At 41.7% G+C, this 25237-nt stretch overlaps 2 protein-coding genes and 1 non-coding gene across 3 annotated transcripts in view; 1 reads left to right on the forward strand and 2 right to left on the reverse strand.

Moving 5' to 3' along the window:
• On the forward strand, positions 1-9880 carry TTI2 (TELO2 interacting protein 2). Its single transcript, XM_067470859.1, has 8 exons — positions 1-75; positions 1814-2262; positions 4653-4839; positions 5926-6018; positions 7307-7494; positions 7584-7727; positions 8582-8744; positions 9598-9880. Exons 1-8 carry the CDS (start codon positions 1-3, stop codon positions 9715-9717), a joined length of 1419 nt encoding a protein of 472 aa, XP_067326960.1. The 3' UTR covers positions 9718-9880.
• On the reverse strand, positions 1173-1270 carry LOC132782837 (small nucleolar RNA U13). Its single transcript, XR_009632110.2, has one exon. It is a non-coding gene; the product is annotated as a small nucleolar RNA U13 (small nucleolar RNA).
• The window catches only part of MAK16 (MAK16 homolog), a 19058-nt gene continuing 3645 nt past the window's right edge, over positions 9825-25237 (reverse strand). The window contains exons 3-10 of the mRNA XM_060787732.2: positions 23975-24084; positions 21259-21323; positions 20358-20509; positions 15706-15760; positions 13811-13885; positions 13449-13562; positions 11540-11593; positions 9825-10350 (exon numbers count right to left, since the gene is read on the reverse strand). Coding sequence (XP_060643715.2) covers positions 10162-10350; positions 11540-11593; positions 13449-13562; positions 13811-13885; positions 15706-15760; positions 20358-20509; positions 21259-21323; positions 23975-24084 — 814 coding nt within the window. The 3' untranslated portion in view covers positions 9825-10161. The remainder of the gene's footprint in view (positions 10351-11539; positions 11594-13448; positions 13563-13810; positions 13886-15705; positions 15761-20357; positions 20510-21258; positions 21324-23974; positions 24085-25237) is intronic.

Raw genomic sequence — 25237 nt, forward strand, 5'->3', positions numbered from 1 at the left:
ATGTCCAATCTCGATAAAATAGTGAAGGGTAGAGACATCAGACTGGCAACAAAGATCCGCATAGTTAAAGCCATGGTATTCCCCGTAGTCACCAGAGCTGTACCATAAGGAAGGCTGAGCGAAGGAAGAGAGACACTTTTGAACTGTGGTGTTGGAGGAAAGTGCTGAGAGTGCCTTCGACTGCCAGAAGATCCAACCAGTCCATACTTCGAGAAATAAAGCCCGACTGGTCATTGGAGGGAAAAATAGTAGAGGCCAAGATGAAGTACTTTGGCCACATCATGAGAAGAAAGGAGAGCTTAGAGAATACAATGATGGTGGGGAAAATGGAAGGAAAAAGGAAGAGGGGCCGACCAAGGGCAAGATGGATGGATGGTATCTTTGAAGTGACTGGCTTGACCTTGAAGGAGCTGGGGGTGGTGACGGCCGACAGGGAGCTCTGGCGTGGGCTGGTCCATGAGGTCACAAAGAGTGGAATATGACTGAACGAATGAACAACAAATTATATTATATTATAAGCACAGTGCAGGAGACAAGATGGAACAATCAGCAGTAACAAAGAAAGAAGAAATACTGTTTACCCACAAGCATAAAAACTGACATATATTAGAAACCATCGCTTTTTCATTACTTTTTTTTTTCCAGATCACCAGACTGGGCCACAGCAACACGTGGCAGGAGGTGGCTAATAAATGGCCTACTACTACTACTGGGAAGCCCTGGCCCTTGAGCGCTCCAGCTGGAGGTCAGCTATGACGAGCAGTGCTGCAGAATTTGAGGAGGCATGAGTGGAGGGTGAAAGAGAGAAACGTGCCAGCCGCCAGGAGGAAGGCGCGCCAAGCCAACCCCAACCGGGACCGCCTTCCCCCTAAAAACCAATGCCTTCAGTGTGGGAGAAGATGCAGGTCAAGAATAGGGCTCCACAGCCACCTGCCAATTCACAAGGAAACCCATCATGGAAAACCATCTTACTCGTCCAACCAGGGATTGCCTAAGTAAGTAAGTACTAAAGATATACCTTAATTAATGTCTTAATTAATGGAAGGCAAAAGGAAGAGGGTCCGACCAAGGACAAGATGGATGGATGGTCCATGAGGTCACGAAGAGTCCGAGACGACTAAAGAATGAACAACCTTAAAATAACTCTAACTTAAAATAACTCTAAAGGTTCAGATCAGATGGGTGCTGTGCCCCGTCGTAACAATTGGGACGGCACATCTCACGCATGCGCGTGAACAACCCACTCATCACATGGAAGAACCTGAAGGATCGAGAATTCTGCCCGTTTGAGGAACTGCTTAAGAGACGCACTCAGCTTTTAAGTTACTATGACTTCGCACTAAACACTAAAGAACCAGGTCACGCCAATGGTTTAATACGTACTGGCAGGAAAAAAAATTTAATTTAATGCCTTGGATTTGTATTTTTGCTCCTAAAGTTACCAGCTTCCTGCCAACCTAATTAGATATGCTAATATATTCACTAGGACGGAAGAATGAGACCAAAGGGGAGGCAGAACTGCAGTTCATAGAGATAGAAATTGTAGAGAGAAGCAGGTTTCAGAATTTTAAGCCAAATGCCGGCCTGGCCAAACTTGGGCCCTCGAGGTGTTTTGGACTTCAACTCCCACAATACCGGCTGTTAGGAATTGTGGGAGTTGAAGTCCAAAACACCTCGAGGGCCCAAGTTTGCCCAGGCCTGGCCTAACGAAGGATCTGCGCCTGCGCGAGGCCACAAGCCGGGACTTCCGGTATGAAGCGGAAAGGCCGTTTCTGAGGTAAACACAGAGTCTCCTTCGCGGCCTGCTTGAAAGAGGGAGGCAGTGGAGTCCTGCGAGGCGGGCGCGTCGGGAGAGGGGTCCTTGGCCTCCTTCCTGCGCGTTTTTGGGAATGGCGTCGCGGGTGAGTCCGCAGGCCTCCTCCGCGACGTGGCGGCGGCGCTGGCCCGCTCTGCCGCGCCTCTGGAGGCCTGGGACAGGGAGGGTGAGGCCTGCCTGGCCTTCTCCAGCCTCGTCTCCAAACTGGGGGAGGCCCGAGGCCTGGAAGGGCGCGTGGCGGGTCCCTTGTTCGTCTTGGCGGCGGCCCACTCGGCCCAGAGGCCCGGGGTCCATCCGGGGGCGGCGCGCCAGGCCCAAGCGCTGCTGGACGCCCTCCTCCGGGCTCGGGGCTGCCAGTCCGTACCCGAGTTCCTCCGAGGCGCCCGCGAAGGAGAGGAAGGCTGCCTGGCGGAGGTGTTGCGCTGCCTGGAGCCGGAGCTGAGCAGGTGAGCGGGGGCCAGAAGCCAGATAATAGCACGGCGAAAGTATGATTTTATTTATTTACTGGGACGCGGAACAATGGCTTCAAACTACAAGAAAGGAGATTCCATCTGAACATCAGGAAGAACTTCCTGACCGTGAGAGCCGTTCAGCAGAGGAACTCTCTGCCCTGAAGTGTGGTGGAGGCTCCTTCTTTGGAAGCTTTTAAACAGAGGCTGGATGGCCCTCTGTCAGGGGTGCTTTGAATGCAATATTCCAGCTTCTTGGCAGAATGGGGTTGGACTGGATGGCCCAGTCCATGAGGTCTCTTCCAACTCTATGATTCTATGGTTCTATGCCCACTCTAGAATAGGCAACATATAATTGTCCTTCTTTAGGGGTCCCTTTCAAATCTAGGATATATCTCTGTGTGTGAATCATATATATTTATCTCTACCTATGGCTGGATGGCTCTTTGTCCCAAGGGCTATGTTGCCGTTTTCTTGCCCTGGTGAAGGGAGTTGGACTGTTTGGCCTTAAGTATTTTCTGTTGGTCATGGGGGTTCTGTGTGGGAAGTTTGCCCCGATTTCTTCATTGGTGGGGTTCAGAATTCTCTTTGATTGCAGGTGAACTACAACTCCCTAACCCTGCCCCTTTTTCTCCCTGTGTTTCTATCCCTCTCCACTTTTCATTCAGTTTTGTTTGTTCTATTACTAGTCTCTCTCTGCCTTCTTTCATCTGTTTTACACCAGCTACCAACTTGTCCGATGTCCTAAGCTTGGTGAAAAGGGGCTCTGGAGCCCCAGAAGCTGGGGGGCCACCGTCTGCTCTCACTTCGCTTTTCCCACTTCCACTCATCACAAACCCTCTGAGTAGCCTGTTCTCGGGTGGCCTGCCATTGAGCCCTATGTGTTCTAACCCGGTGCTCTTGCCTACATTGTAGATGTCAAATAACTGAGTGCCTAACAGTATTGCTGCATGGTTTTACATCCTAATCCATTAATCCCACGAGGGTAATAGGTATGCGGGCTAGCAGTGTGCAGTAGCAGTACGACACAACTTGATAATCTATTCTGTTCCTAAAGTTCATCTATTTATTTATTACTAGCCGTCCCCTGCCACGCATTGCTGTGGCCCAGTCTGGTGATCTGGAAAATAAAGTAATGAGAAAGTGTTGATTTCTAATATATGTAATGTCTTTGTGCTTGTGAGTAAACAGTTTTTCTAGTTGTTTCTTTGTCAGTGTTGATGTGGAGATTGTCTGGTTTGCCTACTCTGGAACATGCAACATAGAATTGTCCTCCTTTAGGGGTCCCTTTCAAATCTATGATACTATATCTCTCTGTTGTGTGAATCATATGTGTGTGTGTGTGGCTGGATGGCTCTTTGTCAGGAGGGCTTTGATTACGTTGTCTTGCCCTGGTGAAGGGAGTTGGACTGGATGGCCTTAAGTATGGTGGTTCTGTGTGGGAAGTTTGCTCCAGTTCTGTCGTTATTGCAGTTCAGAATCCTCATTGATTGTAGATGAACTACAAGTCCCAGTAACTACAACTCCCAAATGTCAAGGTCTATTTTCCCTAAACTCCATCTGTGGATTTGTGCCCAATTTGGTCCAGATCCATCATTGTTGGAGTCCACGGTGCCCTGGATGTAGATGAACTACAACTCCAAAATTCAAGGCCAATGACCACCAAACCCTTCCAGTATTTTCTGTTGGTTTTGTATGCCAAATTTGGTTCATTTCCATCATTGGTCAGAATGCTCTTTGATTGTAGATGAACTATAAATCCCTGCAACTACAACTCCTAAATGACAAAATCAACTCCCCCCCCCCCCCCAGTACTAAAATTTGGGTGTATCGGGTATTTGTGCTTAATTTGGTCCAGTGAATGGAAATACATCCATCCTGCCTATCAGATATTTACGTTATGATTCAAAACAGTAGCAAAATTACAGTTATGAAGTGGCAACAAAAATAATGTTATGGTTGGGGGTCACCACAACATGAGAAGCTGTATTAAGGGGTCGCGGCATTAGGAAGGTTAAGAACCACTGTTCTAGACCACTCAGCGACCTTCAATACCATTGACCATGGTATCCTTCTGGAATGAAGTTATTCTTCAGAGGGAAATCATAACACATTGACAGACCATACATTCTCTCAGAGGTCCTGGAAAATATCTTGTATGCCTTGTTGAAAGGATCAGATACCTTGTAGTGGACAAGACCTCTGCAAAGGCTTTCAAGAGCTGCCACCAGTCAAAAATAGACAATACAAGGTGAGGCAGATGAAATAAAGTCTGACCTGTAGAAAGGAGCTTTCTGTGTTGTGGCTTGCCCCTTTCTAGCTATTGGTTGATTCAAAGCCGCACTGCACATCTTAGGGGCATCATGATTCTCTTTCCTCTGCTTCAGAGAAACATGGCAGCGCAACCCATCAGCCAAGTATGTCTTCTGCTCAGTGCTCCAGCAAGTCACAAGGCCCTGGCTCAGCCAGCACTTAGAGAAGGTTCTGCCCCCTGCATTGCTCCTGTCAGATGACTATCGTGTGGAGAACAAAGTCCTGGGAGTACAGTGCCTGCAACACATCATTAGGAATGTGGTAAGGAAAAAGAAATGGGGGAAAAATAAGTGGTGACATCTCTGTATCACCTACATATATATCCATACATGTTACAGGGTCTGAGAACTGGCATTTCTGAATTCTCATTTCTAAGAGTAACCAATACCAGTAAAATCAGTGGTTGGAGAAAATGTCTTCCAGAGTGACTACAGAGAAAGAAATGTGTTACCCCCAACATAAAATGGGGCAACGAGAATCAACAGTTATTAGATTGTCAAGGAAACCAGACTTTGATCTGAGTCAACAACATGTCAAATCTGTATTGCCATGGGATTAGTGTCAAGACACAGTGCAGATGAAGCCGTAGTAATAATAATAATGATCAGACCCGTCCTTTTGGATTTTTTCTTTATAAAAAAAGAAGTTCTAGTTTAGCTCCAACTAGAAAATAAGCATAAAATCAACAGGACATATACATTTCTGCTTGCTAGCAAAAGACCTTTGAAATCAGGAAATGAAGGGTATGAATAGTCCAGGGCTGTCTGCTTGTTTCCATAAATGATGGAAGTTATATTTTACATGAGTCTTAGAAACTCGTGTAAAAGCCTTTATAGCTATTGATTTCAACAGTGTCTACCTTAGAGGTCTTGAGAAATTCCCAAGCAGAACATGAAGGATCTAATTTGATTTTAAATATATTGTAATCAAATTTATTTTGTTTCTAAATGACATTTACTGAGATATTTTTGTATGTTAGATCTGGCGGTAAAGTGATGGCAACTAGTTTTAGCTACTGATGATTTTGCATTTTAAATTGTGTTATTTTGTTTTGTGTGTTGATAGTGGGTTTTTTTTAAAAAAAATGTGACATTGTTTTATACTCGTGTATCGTTTATGTTATATCCTGCACTGCAGTGTCTTGTAAGCCGCTCCGAGTCCCTTTGGGGAGATGGTGGCGGAATATAAATAAAGTTTATTTATTTATTTATTGAAGCTCCCATCTGCACTTGTGCTTTTTAATCTCACGCATGAATGATGGAAATCATGGAAATTTCTTTCTGTACTATGCAGATTATATCTGTAGCTTTTGCAAGTCAAACTGCCACTGATTTCTTCTTGTTGCAGCCCGCAGCTGACCTCTGCCAATTCAACAGGGCACAAGTTGTGAATCATGCCCTCTCCCTCCACCTCTACAGCAAGGAGGCTCAACTCATGCGGGTAATTTGCAGCATAGCCCTGTACTTGTCTGCTCAAAAGCAAGAGTCATTGACTTCCTTCCAGGAAAGTACCCATAGGATTGCTGTGCTGTCACGCGCTGGGCCAGTGAAAGAGTCTGTAGACAGGACGTGTTTTCTGTATGCCCAACGGGACGCCGGGGGTGCCTCAGATTAGAGGCCTTTTGGATTTCCCTAAACAAAGTCTTTAGAAACTTGGAAAGTTTAACAAAGTTCTTTATTATTGCTTAGGTCTTCAATAAATCAAACAAATGCTTCAAGGCTTTGAATCAGCTGGTGGCTTTCTTAATCTTATCCACAAGGGACAGGCAACTATCTTCATGAACTGTTTCACTATCTTCATGAACTTCACTATCAGGGAAATCCTTGACCTCTACCTGGGCAATCTGTCTTAGGCTCTGCTGCCGTGGGCCCCTACACCCGGTCCAAATTGCATTATGGCTGCCGCGAGTGGTCCTTACCAAACAGAGTCCTTTTGTAGATTTCCAAGAGGAAAGAAAGTCTTCAATTACCAGCGAAGGCTGGCTGTAAAGCTGTGGGACTGGATCCTCCCAGCAAAGGCTATGCTTCTCTGTAGAGCTGTGGGACTGGATCCCCCAAGCAAAAGCTGTAAAAGACAAAGCTTTCTACAGGTGGAACTGAGTCACGTCCTGTACGGAAGGCTTCTCTGTATGAACTGAACTAGAGGTCCCCCTTTTTCCCCCTAAACCCAGAAAAAGGGGCGAAACTAAAGAACCTAATGATGATTGATGGGTCATTGGCCCTATAATTGCAAACCAAGGGAAGCCATCTTACTGCAAAATGCATGGAACCTTGGAATACATGCAAAAACTCAAAGAAAGAAAAGAAGTTGGAGCTCCTGGCACAGCTGTACCAGAACAATTGCAGCCTGAAGAATTGGTGTTTTTAAGCTTGTCTCATATTAAGTCTCTGAATTAGTGGCTTAAAACAGGTCTGTGATTCTTCAGCTCTCTGCAGTCAGTTGGTAGCTGAGAACTTCTTGGAGTTCGTTTTAGTGAATTTTAGCTCATTACTATGGTTTCGACTGCTGAAAATCTGAATCCATTTAAAGAACTAATCTGCAGCTATTCTCATTGCCCTTCCTTAGCGATGGCAAAGTTAGAACTCTGGCCTGGGGATTTAGCAAAGTTAGAACACTGGCCTGGGGATTTGGGCAACCATTCTTGTCTCAATGAGCCATGAAACACTATGGGTAATCTTTGGTCAATTGCTCAAATAAATACTAATACATAATCTCATTACTAAAACAGATTTTGTTGCCATGTATCTTGGATTTGCTGCCAATCCTGGAGAAGGCCTCACTACAGCAGTCCCACAGCCCCCTAATTGTCACACCTTCTGATGAAGTGTTTCAGTTTGTATTGACACATATGGAAGCAGAGCCCCAGCTGTCCTTGCGGAGGATATATGCGAGCAGCCTACCTACCTTTGTAGAGAGGTAAGGAACTGAATAACCATTTTCTCTTTCCTTGCTTAAATTTGTACTTTGGAAACAAATATAAATCTTGACTAATTTATCTTTGAAAGGTTCGGCTTCCAGATCACTCGGCACCTGAAAAGGCTACAACAAGTGATTGTAGGCTACTTGGAGATCGCTGATGGACCCGAAGAAATTGCTAGATTGGCAATACTGGATACTCTGAAGTGCACCATACAGCATGCCTGGCCCAGGTACCTGATTAAATTGGTATCTCACATTTCCTCTAATAAAGTCAAGACGGAATACTTGATTTTCCTTCTCCTTCCCCCCCCCCCCCCCCCAGGATGAAGTGTGATGTAGTTATGTTGAGGGAGTGAGATGACCAAGAGTTCACATTTAGTTCCATATCTTAATAAGAGAGTCTAAAACTAACAATTTTATTAATTCAATGTCCTTGCAGAGGCTAAATATCTATTGCAGGGTATGAAAATTTGGGGGCCTCCAGATTATAATTAAAGGAGCCCCCAGTGGCACAGTGGGTTAAAGCACTGAGCTGCTGAGCTTGTTGATCGAAAGGTCGCAGGTTCGATTCTGGGGAGCGGCGTGAGCTTCCGCTGTCAGCCCTAGCTTCTGCCAACCTAGCAGTTCGAAAACATGCAAATGTGAGTAGACCTCCGGCAGGAAGGTAACAGCGCTCCATGCAGTCATGCCGGCCACATGACCTTGGAGGTGTCTATGGACAACGCTGGCTCTTCGGCTTAGAAATGGAGATGAGCACCACACCCCAGAGTCAGACATGACTGGACTTAATGTCAGGGGACTACCTTTACCTTTACCTTTAGATTATAATTCCTACAACCAGTTACTATTGTCAATACCGCCTGGAGCTAATGGAGATTATGGACCAGGAGACCAGGAGTTATCCACTAACCTATTTATTTGCTATCCTTGATCATCTTCCACCACAGGCCCAAACCATCTTGCAGTGCTGTGATGATCAATTGAGGGGGGTGGGGTTAGAAAGTCACTTATACCAACAGTAAAATAGGCCAGAAGTAGAACTTCCCAATGAGTCTAACATGAGTTTACAATCCCTTTGCTCCAGAATGACCTGCCATCTCAGTGTACTCTTGAAGGCTTTGCTGAAAATGATGTGGGACGTTTCTACAGACAGTAGTGTTACACCTGAACCGGTGAAAGCAGAGTTACTGCAGAGAGCCACAGAATGTCTTCTCTTACTGGATCATTCTACTCATGGCCAAGTGAAGGTGAGCAATCTTTAGATTTAGACCCTCATCAGTTGTCCCTAAGTTTGGAGGTGAGCAGCTACCTGGGGTTGAGGACATACATTCCCCTCCCAGAATTCTAGAAGACTCCAGCTTTCAACCTCCACATTTAGGATGCTGAAAGTAATTTCTCCCACAGTGAGGCTTACTTAGTAGGAGAAACTATTAGTTATTATGAGACAAAGTTATTTCATTTCCCCCCTCCCTCCTTTTGGTAATCCCATTCAAAACTTAGCACGACATTGGCTCTCAATATTGCATTGTGCATAAATCAACCTCATGTTACAAAGAGTGGTATAGGAGCCCCTGGTGGCGCAGTGGGTTAAACCACTGAGCTGCTGAACTTGCTGATCAAAAGGTCAGTGGTTCAAATCTGGGGAGCGGGGGTGAGCTCCTGCTATTAGCCCCAGCTTCTGCCAACCTAGCAGTTCGAAAACATGCAAATGTGAGTAATAGGTACCGCTCTGGCAGGAAGGTAATGGCACTCCACACAGTCATTTAAGCCACATGACCTTGGAGGCATCTATAGACAACACCGGCTCTTCAGCTTAGAAATTGAGATAAGTACAACCACCCCAGAGTCGGACATGACTAGACTTAATGTCAAGGGGAAACCTTTACCTTTACTTATGTAGTATATAGTAAGAAAGACTGAAAATTGTGAGATGTTGGCTTAAGGAAGTCCCAGTGAAGCCCTAATAGTTTATCAACATATCTTGCCCCACAAGTTTCTTATGATAAAGTAAAGGACGAGACATGTACCTTGCCTTAAGATCACTGAGAAAAACCTGCTATAAGTATAATTTTGATGTCTTTCTCCCCTCATGAACACCAGATTCTTTTGCACGGAGTCTACCAGCATTGTCAAAATGATTGCCTCAAGAAGTACCTGAAGAAAGTGCAAATGGAGCCTGTAGAAGTTTGGTCTCCTGGAGAGCTCGATAAAGATGTTTAGTAAAGATTATTCAAGGTTGGAAGAGCAACTCTCTCATTTTGTAAATTGCAGTCTGCTTATCCTGATACAAGAACTCTTTATAATGAGAAAGAGTATATATATATATATTTTAAAAAAAGAAATGTAAATTGTCTTCACTTTTATAATAAAAGCCTGAAAAGTGTCTGCATTTATCTCATTGTTGGATTACAGTTCCTATGAGCTGACCCAGTGTCTATACTATCTGAGAAATATACTTTCCTCAGAACCTTTCATGTTTCTCAGCATTAAAAAAATACTTCCAAAACATTCACTGTAGCATTTCCAAAAAACAGTATTACAAGTCCTTCAGCTGAAAGAATACGCATTGGGACTGAGAAACAATTGAGTATTTCCATCACTGAAGTTGCTAAAGGAGTTTTCCCTCTGACATTAGTATATCACAGTTCACAAATGTCGGTTAAGTCACGTTGCTTTTGATTTTGACAGTGGTTCTGTTTCCTGCTCATACTCTATTTCGACATAAGCTCGTTTCCTTATCGCCGGCCCCTTCAGAGGAGTTTTCCCCTTGGACTTGGGCTCCATCTCTCTCTCTTCATCCTCGCTGGATGTAGCCTCATCTTCATCACTGGTAGTTGCCAGTTTATCCATATCCTTGAACAGAGAAAGAATATTAGTAGTGAAGACAAATGTTTCTGACGAGTCAAGAGGTCTGAATAGAAGTGCTGAATGTGGCCACTCAGATCCAATATTGTTAGAAATATTAAAAATTAACTAAGTATTTTTAATTACAAAACAAGAGTCAATCATTGAAAGGGTAAAATGGATGCAATGACTCAGCAAAAGCTGCAGTTCAATATAAGCAGTGTACCTGTTGCTTAATACACCTCTGTTAGTTGCCCTCAGTATGAAGAGGCTTCAGTCTGAGAGAGGCCTCAGTGTGAGGTAAACCTCAGTGTTAATGGGCCTCAGTGTGAGGTCGGCTGCAGAGTTAGAGAGGCCTGGTGTGAGAAGGCTTTGGCGAGAGAAGCCCCAAGTTGAAGGCCTCGTGTGTGAAGCTCCAGTATGAAAGCTGCTGTGTGTAAATATTTATTGTTTACTGTATTTCTAGACTGCCCTTCTCATCCCTCAGGCAACTCAGGGCGGTTTATAGTGGCAACAATTCGATGCCCAAAAACACCATAAAACATTTAAAAACATTAAATACTACTGTGTGAAGCTCATGTGTAAATTTGGTGTGAGAGCGAAGCTTTTTATCTGCATGAGAAAGAAGCCCAGCGTGGAAGCAAAGAAGGAAGTATAAAGAACTTTGTGTTATGGAAACCTTGTTCTTGTAAATAGTGCAACCATATTATTTTGCTATAAAGAAAAGCCTCCTGAGGAAGAGATAACATTGGTCTGTGTATTTTTGGTTCTTTTTATCACTTGGCTACTGGTGCTGGGTCAGCCTGCTGCTAATGTTACTCTGCTGTACATTTATGAGGAGGGTCTTTCATTAAAAAGCCCACTCACCCAACCAATATTTCTGTTATATATAAAAAGAACATCTATCATTGTATGAAAGTAACAATTATGTATATATCTTATAAATAAAAAAGGCTTATTAAATTGTATAATCTAATATTAGAAGAAGCAAAAGGACACAAGCACTACAGTATCACACACTTCGGTTTAAGAACAGAAGGTCAGATTTTCCTAATCTGGTGCCCCCTGAATGTGTTGGACAACAATTCCCATTCCTTCCATAGGAAGGGTAGCTGTAGAGATGCTGGAAGCTGGTGTCAAACACATCTGGAGGTCAACTGATTGAAGAAAGGCTGTACAGGGGCAAGTTTTCACTTACCTCAAAGTCACTGAGATCACTCTCATCCACTTCTACAAACTCCCTCTTTGAATCCTGCAGACATAGCATTGCAAAAAAAAAAAATGAGAATACTGAGAGAAAGAGAGGGCAGCATTTCTTCTCATAAAACTTCAATTCTGTGTAATGAAGTGTTTATACAGTGATGAACAAATCCACAGACTTCATAGTTATCTAATGGAACCATAATGAAGACCACAAACAATAGTTTGCCATCTGAAGTCCGTGCCTTGCGGGACTTACCAGCTTTCCGCAGGGCATGTAAGACATACCTGTTTCGACAGGCTTTTAATGTTTGATATTGTTGATTTTAAATTGTTTTAAATTGCTTTTAAATTTTGTTAGATTTTAGCTATTCTTGTAAGCTGCTCCAAGCCCCAGGGGAGTGGCAGCATATAAGTTTAAATAAATAAATAAATAAATCTACTTTGGGGACCTCTCCACAAATCATCTACTTTTATATCCTTTGTTGAACTGATTTAGAGTTCAGATGATATGCCAAACATTTCCATGCAGTTTGAGATCGATTACCAAACATCTTTTTTGCTTCACTAAAATCGTAAGTAAAATCAACTAGGGAACAGTAGTTAAATTTCAGTTTCATCATATCTCCTCAAATGCTCTTTCAACCCATTCTGAGTCACTGACCAATGGAATTGGAGGTACCATATATACTGAAGTATAAGCCATCATGTTTTTCAGCTCTTTTTAAAGTCTGAAAACGGCCCCCTCGTCTTACTCTCGAGTCAAAGTTATTTATTAATTCACTGGGCTGTTATGATTTTTATTACATTTTTATTTTACTCTATTTACTATTATTACATTTACATTATTTTACTCTATTACTACTATTTTTATTATAGTTATTATTTTACTTTATTATTTTACTGGATTATTATTTTTATTACATTTATTATTTTACTCTACTATTATTACACTTACATTTTTTACTCTTATTACTTGTATTACATTTATTTTACTTTATTATTGTTTTTACATTTATTATTTTACTCTATTACATTATTTTACTCTATTTGCATTACATTTATTATTTTACTCTACTAGTATTACATTTACATTTTTTACTCTATTGTATTACATTTATTTTAATTTATTATTGTTATTATTACATTTATTATTTTACTCTTACATTTACATTATTTTACTCTATTATTTGTATTACATGTATTACTTTACTCTTATTATTTTTCTTACATTTATTATTTTACTCTATTATTATTGGAAGGATACGGAAGCACATTTACATTGGGGAGATGGTAGCGGGGTACAAATAAAGTATTATTATTATTATTATTATTATTATTATTATTATTATTATTATTCAGAGTTGAACAGTCTTATCTTAAATTACAGCTTTATGAAAATATTCCAAAACATTTAAACTATTGATGCCTCAATTAATGTAATTTTATTGCTATCAATTTTTATTTTGAAGTTTACCAGTAGCTGCTGCATTTCCCACCCTCGACTTATATTCAAGTCAACATGTTTTCCCAGTACTCAGGAACTGGAAGTAGGATATGCACATATTCATACACAGCATTTTGGGGACAGCAAAAAGATAATCAAGGCTTTCTTTTGAAACCTCCAGTCTACACCCTAGGTTCTTGATACTGACTGTAACAATGCTCTAGACATAGTTGCATCTTTTTAAGATTAGTATTTTAATCACATAAACATTTTAACATCACAAGGAGATGAGTAACACTAGCCACCTCTCCATTTCCCTTCTTATTTACAGCAGGAAGAAATTTAAGAGGAAAGGATTGCATTCCAAAGCCAATACATTAAAAGAGTATCTTGAAAACAAAATTCCCTCCGGATTGGAAAGATGAAACACATGCAACGAAGTTACCAAAACAAATATTACATTTTCCTCCTCCTCTTCCTCCTTCTCCACATCTGAGTCACTTTCACTCTCCACCTCCTGTTGTTCTAGAGCTTTGTCGAAGGCATGGATGGGGAAGTTATAGATATCGCCATACTAAACAGGCCAAGAAGAAGCAAAGCATGATTAGATAATAGCCAATCCACAGATGAAAAAAAAAACTCCCCCAAAAAGCCAGAGCTTTCAAAGCAAACATTGTGGAATTTTTGGATACCATAATGTTTAGATTCTGGCCATACAGTTATAGTTTTAGGCATATATGCCAGTGCTACTTCAGTTCAAGCACTGTTTACTGGAAATTATCTGATAATATGAACTCCATGGACTGCTTTATGAGATCGTACCGTGTCCTGCTTGAGTCTCTCCAACAGTTCTTTTTCAATGGCATTGTCCAGCTGAGCTGCAACCAGAGCTTTTTCCTGGGGAGATAAGAAGATGGAGTTAATGCGGAAGGAGAGAGAATTTAAGGGGAATAATAGTACCATCTATGCACAATGTTCGGTGTATTTTATCCAAGTTGTGTCAAGGCCCAGATCACTGCCATAAGTAAGCAGGCCTGCTTTCATCTCCAGGCAAGGAAATTGGCATCCTACCTTTCGGTAGAAGCATTGGCAACAGTAATCCACGCAACAGTAACCACGAGGTTGGACTATTGCAATGCCTTATATGCCGGCCTTCTGAAGTCAACAATTCAGAAGATTCGGATGGTCCAAAATGCGGCAGCCAGGCTGCTAGCGGGATCATCTATAACAGTGGTTCTCAACCTGGGGTCCCCAGATGTTTTTGTCCTACAACTCCCAGAAATCCTAACAGCTGGTAAACTAGCAGGGATTTCTGGGAGTTGTAGGCCAAAAACATCTGGGGACCCCAGGTTGAGAACCACTGATCTATAAGATCCCATATTACACCGATTCTGCAACAACTGCATTGGCTACCAATAGAACATCGGATCTCTTACAAGATACTGATCCTGACATTTAGAGCTCAAAATGGCCAAGGACCTTTATATCTTAGGGACCGCCTCATTCCTTTTCCCCATCAGTGGTCACCTCGATCCACCCAGGAAAATCTCCTATACATACCGGGTCCTAGGGAGGCACATTTGGAAGCTACAAGGCATAGAGCTTTTTCGACCTATGCTCCAATTCTGTGGAACTCATTGCCTCCATACATTAGAGCAATGTCGGAGTTGCGACCTTTTGCAAAGGCGCTCAAGACTTGGCTGTTTGGTTGTGCATTTAAGTAACCGGATCAAATTTTGCCAGTCACTGTTGAATGTTTTATGTTGAATGTTTTTATATTGAATGTTTTATATTGTGTATAAACTGTTTTAAATTGTAAGTCGCTCGGAGCACCTTGGTGGAGAGCGACTAATTAAGAAATAAAGTGATGGTGATGATGATGATGAATAATCTATATATATATAAATGCTTTGTTCGTTTTGAGTGACATCATAACTCAAAATGCGCTGGGCAAATTGCCGCCAAATTTGGCCACAAGACATCTACTAACCCAGGGAGTGACCATCACTCAAAAAATTAATTTTGTCATTTGGGAGTTGTAGTTGCTGGGATTTATGGTTCACCTACAATCAAAGAGCATTCTGAATTCCACCAATGAGGGAATTGAACCAATCTTGGCACACGGAACTCCAATGACAAACAGAATGGAAGGGTTTGGTGGGTATTGACCTTGAGTTTGGGAGTTGTAGTTCACCTACATCCAGAGACTCAAACAATGATGGATCTGGACCAAACTTGGAATGAATACTCCATATGCCCAAATATGAACACAGATGGAGTTTGGGGAAAATAACCCTGACATTTGGGAGTTGTAGTTACTGGGATTTATAGTTCACCTACAATTAAAGACCATTCTGAACCCCACAAACTAGAGATTTGGGGCAAACTTCCTACACAGAACCCCCATGACCAACAGAAAATACTTAAGGCCACCCAGTCCAACTCCCTTCACCAAGGCAAGAAAACGTAATCAAAGCCCTCCTGGCAAAGAGCCATCCAGCCATAGATATAGATCAACACTGACAAAAAAACAAGAAATACTTTTAACCCACAAGCATCAAGATATTACATATATTAGAAACTCAAACTTTCTCATTACTTTATTTTCCAGCTCACGAGGCTGGGCCACAGCAACGCGTAGCAGGGGATAGCTAGTTAATTTATAAGTCTATTGTTTTTCTTCTATGGTTGAATAGTATAAACAAACATGGAAGTACCTCTCTCCTCTTCTCACGCCTTTCAATCTTTTTGCTTAATGGAACGAGCTTCCTCCTGCAAAGGGTAAGATGTAGTTAGCAAAGGGAAACCACTTTCAGTTCTGTTCTAGTAAGGCTGAATATAAATATTAATATATACATAATAAATAAAGTAGCTGGGCAAATGAGGCACTTGCATACAACTTTCAGGAGGCCTCCAGTCTTTGAACTATGGTCTTTGAACTTATATCCATCACCCCTCACCACTTTTTTGCGTTACAAGGAAAAGAGTCCAACACATCTGGAAGATCTCAAGCTGAGCTAGTGATAAAGGTCTACTGAGGTCTTCTTTTGCTTTGTGACACATATAGGAAACACCTAAGTCAACTGCATCATCAGATAGAGCAGCAGAAATGCTAAATAAAGTGTTGGGCTTCATCCCTGGACTGCACAAGTCTCTTGTGTCATCAAGTCTCCGGTCCTCAATGAGTAGCTAGACTCATATTCCTATGCAAGTTTATCCCAGAAGGGGCTGTGTCTTTACTCTTCTTCGTTGCCAATATCTCCTCCCCCATTGAAGATGAAGCAATGGAAGTTCTGTGAGGTATGATGTAACTTCCTCTCTAAATGTATTTTTATTGCCCTAGGTTTGGTCATGTGGTCATTCTCCATTTTTGGCTCTCTCACTGCCTCTGTCTCCCTTCCAGTGAGGATGCATGTTGCCTCTCTCCAGGCAAAATGAAACTGCATGGATATTTTGACTTTTTGCCCTTTTGGAGAGTGACCATTGTCCCATTTATGTCTGTTCCATCTACAGCATTGCCCCTATGATGCACTTTCCCCTATCCTAAACTGAAAGTCTAACCCCACTGTTCATCCTTTTTGGGCTCCTCTCAATTATACTTTTTCTATTCCTACCTCAACCAAGATTTTATCATTTTATTGTCTATTTGGCCTGCCCATTGTGTTTGATTTTATATATGTCAATCTCCTTTGTGTATTTTATTTTGCTACTTTATGTATTTTACTCTGATGAAATTTTGTTGCCTGCATTTTGTATTTTATTTTGCTGTATTGTATCTTTGGGCTTGGCCTCATGTTAGCTGCCCCAAGTCCCCTTTGGGGAGATGGGGGCAGGGTGCAAATAAAGATGATGATGATGATTATTATTATTATTATTATTATTTGAAACACAATAAGATGAGTCCACAGCAGACACTCTGCTGGCTGTTGTATTGGATCACACGTCGGACACCTCCCAAGTGTCTAGGACTGTGTGGTGTATCGGCAAATAATGCATGCAGATCCTAGTAAAGTGGCCTTTTGCAGCTGGCAGATGGTCATTTTGTCAGCGCCGATTGTGTTTAAGTGCAGGCCAAGGTCTTTAGCCACTGCACCCAGTGTGCCGATCACCACTGGGACCACCTTGATTGGCTTGTGCCAGTGTCTTTGCAGTTCAATCTTTAAATCCTCATATCGTGTCAGCTTTTCCAGTTGTTTCTCTGCAATTCTGCTCTCACCTGGGATTGCAACATCGACAATCCATACTTTGTTTTTTAACACGATAGTGAGGTCAGGAGTATTATGCTCCAAAACTCTGTCTGTCAGAATTTGGAAGTCCCAGAGGAGTTAGACATGTTCATTCTCTGTAACCTTTTCCAGCTTGTGATGTCACCAGTTCTTTGTTGCAGGAAGATGGTGTTTGTGGCACAAGTTCCAATGAATCATCTGAGCTACGGTGTTGTGCCTCTGCTTGTAGTCTGTCTGTGCGATCTTCTTGCAGCAGCTCAGGATGTGATCTATTGTTTCATCTGCTTCCTTGCAGAGTCTACACTAGGGATCTCTTGTCGACTTTTCAATTCTGGCTTTGATGACATTGGTTCTAATGGCGTGTTCTTGGGCTGTCAGAATCAGGCCCTCCTTTGTCTCTTTTTTCAGAGTTCCATTTGTGAGCCACAGCCATGTTTTTCTCTGTCAGTTTGGCTCTCAAATTTTCCCAGAAACTGTCCATGGAGAGCCTTCTTTCGCCAGTTTTCACTTCTGCTCTGGATTGTGTTTTTACGATATTCCCTCTTTGTCTTTTGCACTTGAAGCAGTTTAATACTATTAACTTCCCTCAATGTTGGATCTTAGCTGCCTTTCACATAATCTGCCAGTGTGTGTTTCTCTTCTTCTACCATTTGTTTCACTTGCAGAAGCCCTCTGCCTCCTGATTTTCTGGGCAGGTAAAGTCTGTCAACATCATCATCATCATCATCATCATCATCATCATCATCATCATTATTATAGTTTTAGCAAGCTAGTTAGCTCGAAGACCTTTTCTATCTAGAATGCATTCCTTGTCTTGAATAAATGTTTTGAACGTAAAGTTCTGTCATAGAATCATAGAATCAAAGAGTTGGAAGAGACCTCATGGGCCATCCAGTCCAACCCCCTGCCAAGAAGCAGGAATATTGCATTCAAATCACCCCTGACAGATGGCTATCCAGCCCCTGTTTAAAAGCTTCCAAAGAAGGAGCCTCCACCACACTCCGGGGCAGAGAGTTCCACTGCTGAACGGCTCTCACAGTCAGGAAGTTCTTCCTCATGTTCAGATGGAATCTCCTTTCTTGTAGTTTGAAGCCATTGTTCCATGTCCTAGTCTCCAAGGAAGCAGAAAACAAGCTTGCTCCCTCCTCCCTGTGGCTTCCTCTCACATATTTATACATGGCTATCATATCTCCTCTCAGCCTTCTCTTCTTCAGGCTAAACATGCCCAGTTCCCTAAGCCGCTCCTCATAGGGCTTGTTCTCCAGACCCTTGATCATTTTAGTCGCCCTCCTCTGGACACATTCCAGTTTGTCAATATCTCTCTTGAATTGTGGTGCCCAGAATTGGACACAATATTCCAGGTGTGGTCTAACCAAAGCAGAATAGAGGGGTAGCATTACTTCCCTAGATCTAGACACTATGCTCCTATTGATGCAGGCCAAAATCCCTTTGGCTTTTTTTGCCACCACATCACATTGTTGGCTCATGTTTAACTTGTTGTCCACGAGGACTCCAAGATCTTTTTCACACGTACTGCTCTCGAGCCAGGCATCCCCCATTCTATATCTTTGCATTTCGTTTTTCCTGCCAAAGTGGAGTATCTTGCATTTGTCACTGTTGAACTTCATTTTGTTAGTTTTGGCCCATCTCTCTAATCTGTCAATATCGTTTTGAATCCTGCTCCTGTCCTCTGGAGTATTGGCTATCCCTCCCAATTTGGTGTCGTCTGCAAACTTGATAATCATGCCTTCTAGCCCTTCATCTAAGTCATTAATAAAGATGTTGAACAGGACCGGGCCCAGGACGGAACCCTGCGGCACTCCGCTCGTCACTTCTTTCCAAGATGAAGAGGAAGCATTAGTGAGCACTCTCTGGGTTCGTCCATTTAACCAATTACAGATCCACCTCACCGTAGTTTTGCCTAGCCCACATTGGACTATTTTCCTTGCCAGAAGGTCGTGGGGGACCTTGTCGAAGGCCTTCCTGAAATCCAGGTACGCTACATCCACGGCATTCCTCGCATCTACCCAGCTTGTAACTCTATCGAAAAAATAGATCAGATTATTCTGGCATGACTTGTTTTTGATAAATCCATGTTGACTATTAGCAATGACCGCATTTGTTTCTAAGTGTTTGCAGACCACTTCCTTAACAATCTTTTCCAGAATCTTGCCTGGTATCGACGTGAGGCTGACCGGACGGTAGTTGTTTGGGTCATCCTTTTTTCCCTTCTTGAAGATTGGGGCCACATTGGCCCTCCTCCAATCTGCTGGAACTTCTCCCGTTCTCCAAGAACTCTCAAAGATGGTTGCCAATGGTTCCGAAATGACTTCCGCTAGTTCCTTCAATACTCTTGGGTGTAGTTGATCTGGCCCTGGGGACTTGAACTCATTTAGAGCGACCAGGTATTCCTGGACGACTTGTTTCCCAATTTGGGGTTGGATGTCCTCTAATCCCTCACCCACTCCATCTTGCTGAGGTTGAAGATGACTTTCTTTTTGTGAGAAGACCGAGGCAAAGAAGGTATTAAGTAGTTCTGCCTTTTCCCTATCCCCTGTCAGCATTGCCCCATCTTCTCCTCGAAGAGGCCCTATCGCCTCCTTGTTTTTCCTTTTTCTACTGACATAAGAAAAGAATCCCTTTTTATTGTTTTTAATGTTCCTGGCAAGCCTGAGCTCGTTTTGTGCTTTAGCCTTGCGGTCTCTGCAATCCTGATCAATGGAAGCTAATCCTAACTCACCACACCTAAGTTTCTGCTGGTTATGAAGTTTGCTTCTAACACTCTGCTTTATTTATGATGGAATCACCCCAAATAAGGGTCATTTTTGAGCCCAACAGTTCTGATTCCCAACAGAAAGGATCTGCAGAGAAGAAAAAGCTTCAAAAAAGACTTTATGGGGACATTACAGCACACGAAGGGACCACATTCCTTGACCTAACACCCTCAAAGCCAAATTAAGATTAACTCAACTCTCCTCCTGGTTTTGCAAAATGGACTCTCTCAATATTAAACTATGTAGGAAGCACCTTCTTAAAAGGAAAATTGACACACTTGGAGGTAACCAAGAGGACCTTTGCCTTTTTTGCCAGGATGAGGAAAATAATGTGAATCCAAGGCTGCATGTTGCTCAGCCTTGACTTACTGTCTCTTCAGTGTCAGCTTGCGGATTCGGATCAGGTACTGCGTGATCTTGGTGAAGCGCTGCTTGCATTTGTGCCGGATGAAGCGGGGCCAGTAGATCAGGTTCTCATCAATCTCCTCCAGTGCTTTTTCATAGTTTTTGCTCAGTCGGACCTGCCAGCAAATAAGGTAAGAAATTGTCAAGTCTGAGACAGACTGAGAAGTAATGCATAGCCCATCATGCCTGGGACAGGTAGAGATCAACAGCAAAACAAACAAGAATTTCAGTCTCGTCTTTTCAGAGGAGCCTTTGATTTTGCATCCTGGTAAATAGCTGCAGCCCAACACTGGAGTGTGCTAGATTATCTCAATCTTGTTGCCAATTTTATTTTTTTATTTTTTTATTTACTTTGCTTGTATACCGCAGTTTCTCAGCCCGACAGGCGACTCAACGCGGTTTACAACAAGGGTAAAACGTCAATCAAAATAATATACAATTTAAAACCATTAAGAACATAGTATACAACATAATGACACATCAATAACAACTCAATAACATCTCGTAACTAGAATCGTGATCCAATTCGTCGTCCATAATTCCGTTCCTGTACTCATCATATTCATTGCACTGTTTATCCGAATGCCCGTTCAAACAGCCAAGTTTTTAATTTTCTTCGAAACACCATTAGCGAAGGGGCTGATCTCACATCCGTGGGGAGGGCGCTCCACACCCGAGGGGCCACCACAGAGAAGGCCCTGTCCCTCGTCCCCGCCAGCCGTGCTTGTGAAGCGGGATCGAGAGCAGGGACTCCCCAGAAGATCTTAGAGTCCTGGTGGGCTCAATTTTATGTTAATGTTGTTACCTTGAGCACAATTTATCACACAAATATCAAACAGCCTGGCAGTTTAGGAGGATGGCTTACCCGCTCCCATAGCCGATTGGGGAAAGCAGCCCGTTCAATGCTCTTCATGTACAGATAACACTGTCCTGGAAAGGAAAAGTAGACACCTCTATTCATGTAATGCCAGGCCTGACATACTTTCAAGTCATCAGAAGAAGAAATATGCCACAACAGAAGGCAAAACACAAGATCAAAAAACTGGCTGCCAGTATTAAAAAAAACTCTAAAGTTGGGACAGTAAATAAAAAGCAATAATAATAACAATAACAATAATAATAATAATAATAACTTTATTTATATTCCGTCCTTTCTCCCGAAAGGGACTCAGGGAGGATTCCAAAAATAAAAAGCAAAGATTCAATGCCCTAATACAACAACAATACATCAATGGTAACAAAATTTATACAACCCAACAGATAAATACAAACTATAACTTAAAAAACTAAAATTATATCAAAACCACAGCCTGTTATAACAGACATAAGACAAAACATCCAACATCAAATGGAAACATTGATTTCCCATTTCTTTGGGGCAAATCGATTAATCATTGCTCAAGATATCTATTGAGCAGGTGGGCTGAGCAGGGCACAGATATAGATGGCAACTATTAATCAGAGATAGAATAGTAGTATTACCAACTACTATTGCTCCACCTCGTAAGCCAGAGAGCAAAGGTATGCCTTCAGCTGTTTTTTGAAAGTGGAGAGGGAGGGGGCCATGTTTAACAGTTCCACAGGTAGGGGGCAGCCACAGAGAAGGCCCTTTCTCTCGTCCCCACCAGCCGTACTTGGGATGGGGGTGGAACTGACAGGAGGGCCTCCCCCGATGACCGCAGAGTCCAAGTTGGTCTGTAGAAGGAGATGAGGTTTGTCAAATAGTCTGGACCTAATACTCAAAAAGCAGGGGGATTCCTGAGAAGACCCAATTGGAGCCAGCCAACACCTCCCAACAAAGGATTCCCTCAGGCAGCAACCAGCCAGGCTTTGAAGTTGCAAGCCCATTAAATGCTAATCAAGGTGACCAATTACAACATTCACACTTGCCTCAAGCAGACAAGAGTTATTTCTCCCACCCTGGACTTTCCACAGATATATAAACCTCACTTGCCTAGTTTCCAACACAACCTCTGAGGATGCCTGCCATAGATGTGGGCAAAACATCAGGAGAGAATGCTTCTGGAACATGGCTATACAGCCTGTAAAACTCACAGGAACCCAGTGATTCCAGCCATTAAAGCCTTTGGCAGCACTCTTTCTTCATAGTATTTTTTATTGAAGTATTTCATAGGATAAACAGACATAAACATATAGGCAGCACTCTTTTAAAACCTTTAGAGAAGGAGACTCCACTGGGAGAGACCCCCAGAAGGCATCTAGTTCAACCCCCTTCAGCCAGGCAGGAAGACCCAATCAAAGCACCCTGACAGATGGCCATCCAGCCTTCGTTTAAAAACCTCCAAAGATACTTGACCACTACCGAAGGAGGGTGCTGGTGCTGTTCAAACGCAGGTAACGTTATAATTTTTATAACTGGCACAGTTTGTTGATTGGGTTGAAGTAATTACCACTACAATGGATAAGTTTCTCACTGAGAAAAGAAAATCTGTTTATTTATTTATTTATTTTAAAATAAATTTTTATTAACAGTTTATATAGTTACATGGAAATTGGGGGAATATATTAAAAGAAGATAGAAAAGTAGGAAAATAAGATAGAAAGAGTACAATAAAATGTAAAAAATCAAAACTCACCAAACCCCGGGAAAAGTAAGGAAAAGGAGAAAAGAGGGGGGGAAAACACACAAAATAAAATAGGACTTCCTTCTAATTCTGCCCACATTGTCACTATTGTGCGTATGCTCTCCCTATAAAAATGTACTGATATTTTTTACAAATTCTCTTTTAGCCAATTCATTCCCTTACATCTCCTTATATTTCTTTTCTATATAGTCCTCGATTGATGACCAGTTTGTTTGTTTAACCGGGTTGCCTATGTTCTTTCTTAATAAAAAAGTTAGTGTATCCATGTCCTTGATTTCAATTATCTTTTTTACCAATTGATCTTCTCTGGCGTTACGTTTTGCTTCCATAGTTTCGCGTATACAATCCTGGTGGCATTTATTTATTTACGACATTTATTTGCCACCCTTCTCAACCCAAAGGGGACTCAGAGCGGCTTGCAAGATATACATACATACAATATATTATTAGCATAGTACAATATCAGTATTATATATTACTATATTGTACTATACCATTACATTGTAATATTATTAGTAATATTGCATGTAATATAAAATATATAATTATAATAACATATTATTATTAGTAGTATTATATTGTATTACATTATAATATTATATACAATATATTATATTATATTATATTATATTATTAGCATAGCAAAGGAGACAAGATGGAACTGCTGACAATGCTGTTTGTGATGAACAGCTATAAAGGAAACTACACAGGGAATCAACTGTAGTATATAAGAAGCATAAAGAAAACACTCCCAATCCTAATTTACACAGTAAATTAAACTTATATCTGTTGTATGAAAATCTTATGATGGGATTTAAACTCCAGTTTGCTCACAAAACTGAATGTGTCGCGAAACGAGGCACGTCTGAACAGTGTGTCCCCAACATGAAAAGTTTGGAAAGCTCTGTTATAGACCTTTCATCAGACCAGCGAAACCTAAGCATTGTATCGAGGAAGCCCTCCAAAGATCCTCACCTTTCTCCTCCTTAATAGTTGCATACTGGCTGTTGGCCAAGGGGCAGGAGGAGCGGTTGCACAGGCCCGTGATATTGAATTCATTCCGGCAAAAGCTCTGTGTTTTTGTCCTGCAAAGAAGAGAAAAGAAATGAAACATACATGTTGTCAAAGGCTGGAATAATAATAATAATAATAATAATAATAATAATAACAATTTATTATTATTATTATTATTATTATTATTATTATATGTATTGTCGAAGGTTTTTAAGGCCAGAACCACTGGGTTGTTGTGAGTTTTCCAGGCTGTATAGCCATGTTCCGGAAGCATTCTCTCCTGACATTTTGCCCACATCTGTGGCAAGCATCCTCAGAGGCTGACCCCTCAGCCTCTGAGGATGCCTGCTATAGATGTGAGCAAAATGTCAGGAGAGAACGCTTCTAGAAATGGATATACAGTCCAGAAAACTCACAGCAACCCAATAAAACATACTTTCAACAGAGACAGAGCATTAATTCTGAGCCTTGTGACAGGACCGTACTTTAGCTCCAAGGGATTTACTCCAGTGGTAATTAAGGTGGAACTTTTTGAAAGTGCTGTTTTGTTAACAAAGTTATCAAGAAAAGAGCACATTTCCTGAAAGAAGAACCAGTAAAATAAGATTCTGACTGTAAATAGGTCAGCTGCTGTCCTTTTTGCCTTGTATTTTATTTGTATTGTATTTTGAAATTGTCATATGACTAGTCAAATAAATAAATTATTATTATCATCATCATCCTTATTATAACACCCATCAGCACAGACCATTTGATAAAGTTTGACACAATACTGAATAATTATTTTTTCCTGTGTCAGGAGCGACGTTGAGAAACTGCAAGTCAACAACAACAACATTTTTATTATGGTCCAAAGACCCTTATTACACTTTAGCATAAAAGTTATATAGGTAATGGGATTAAGAACATCCAGTTAGAACTGCTTGTAGAAGGCTTCTCTCATATCCCCGCATGGGGAATGGAGCTGCCAGAGGGAGCTCATCCACGTTCTCCCCTAATTCGAATCTCCAACCTGTTGGTCTTCAGTCCTGCTGGCATAAGGGTTTAACCCATTGTGCCACTGGAAGCTCCAATGATGAATAATAACCAAGGGCAAAACCAAATATTATAAGAATAGGATATTCCTCAAGTGTAAACCATTTTTAAGCAATACTAAGACATCTCTTCATTCAGACTTGAGTGGTTTATAAGCAACAAGTTAGAACTCTTGCTTAGTCAATAAAT

The sequence above is a fragment of the Anolis sagrei genome, chromosome 7, assembly GCF_037176765.1.
Source record: "Anolis sagrei isolate rAnoSag1 chromosome 7, rAnoSag1.mat, whole genome shotgun sequence".
Lineage (NCBI taxonomy): Eukaryota > Metazoa > Chordata > Lepidosauria > Squamata > Dactyloidae > Anolis > Anolis sagrei.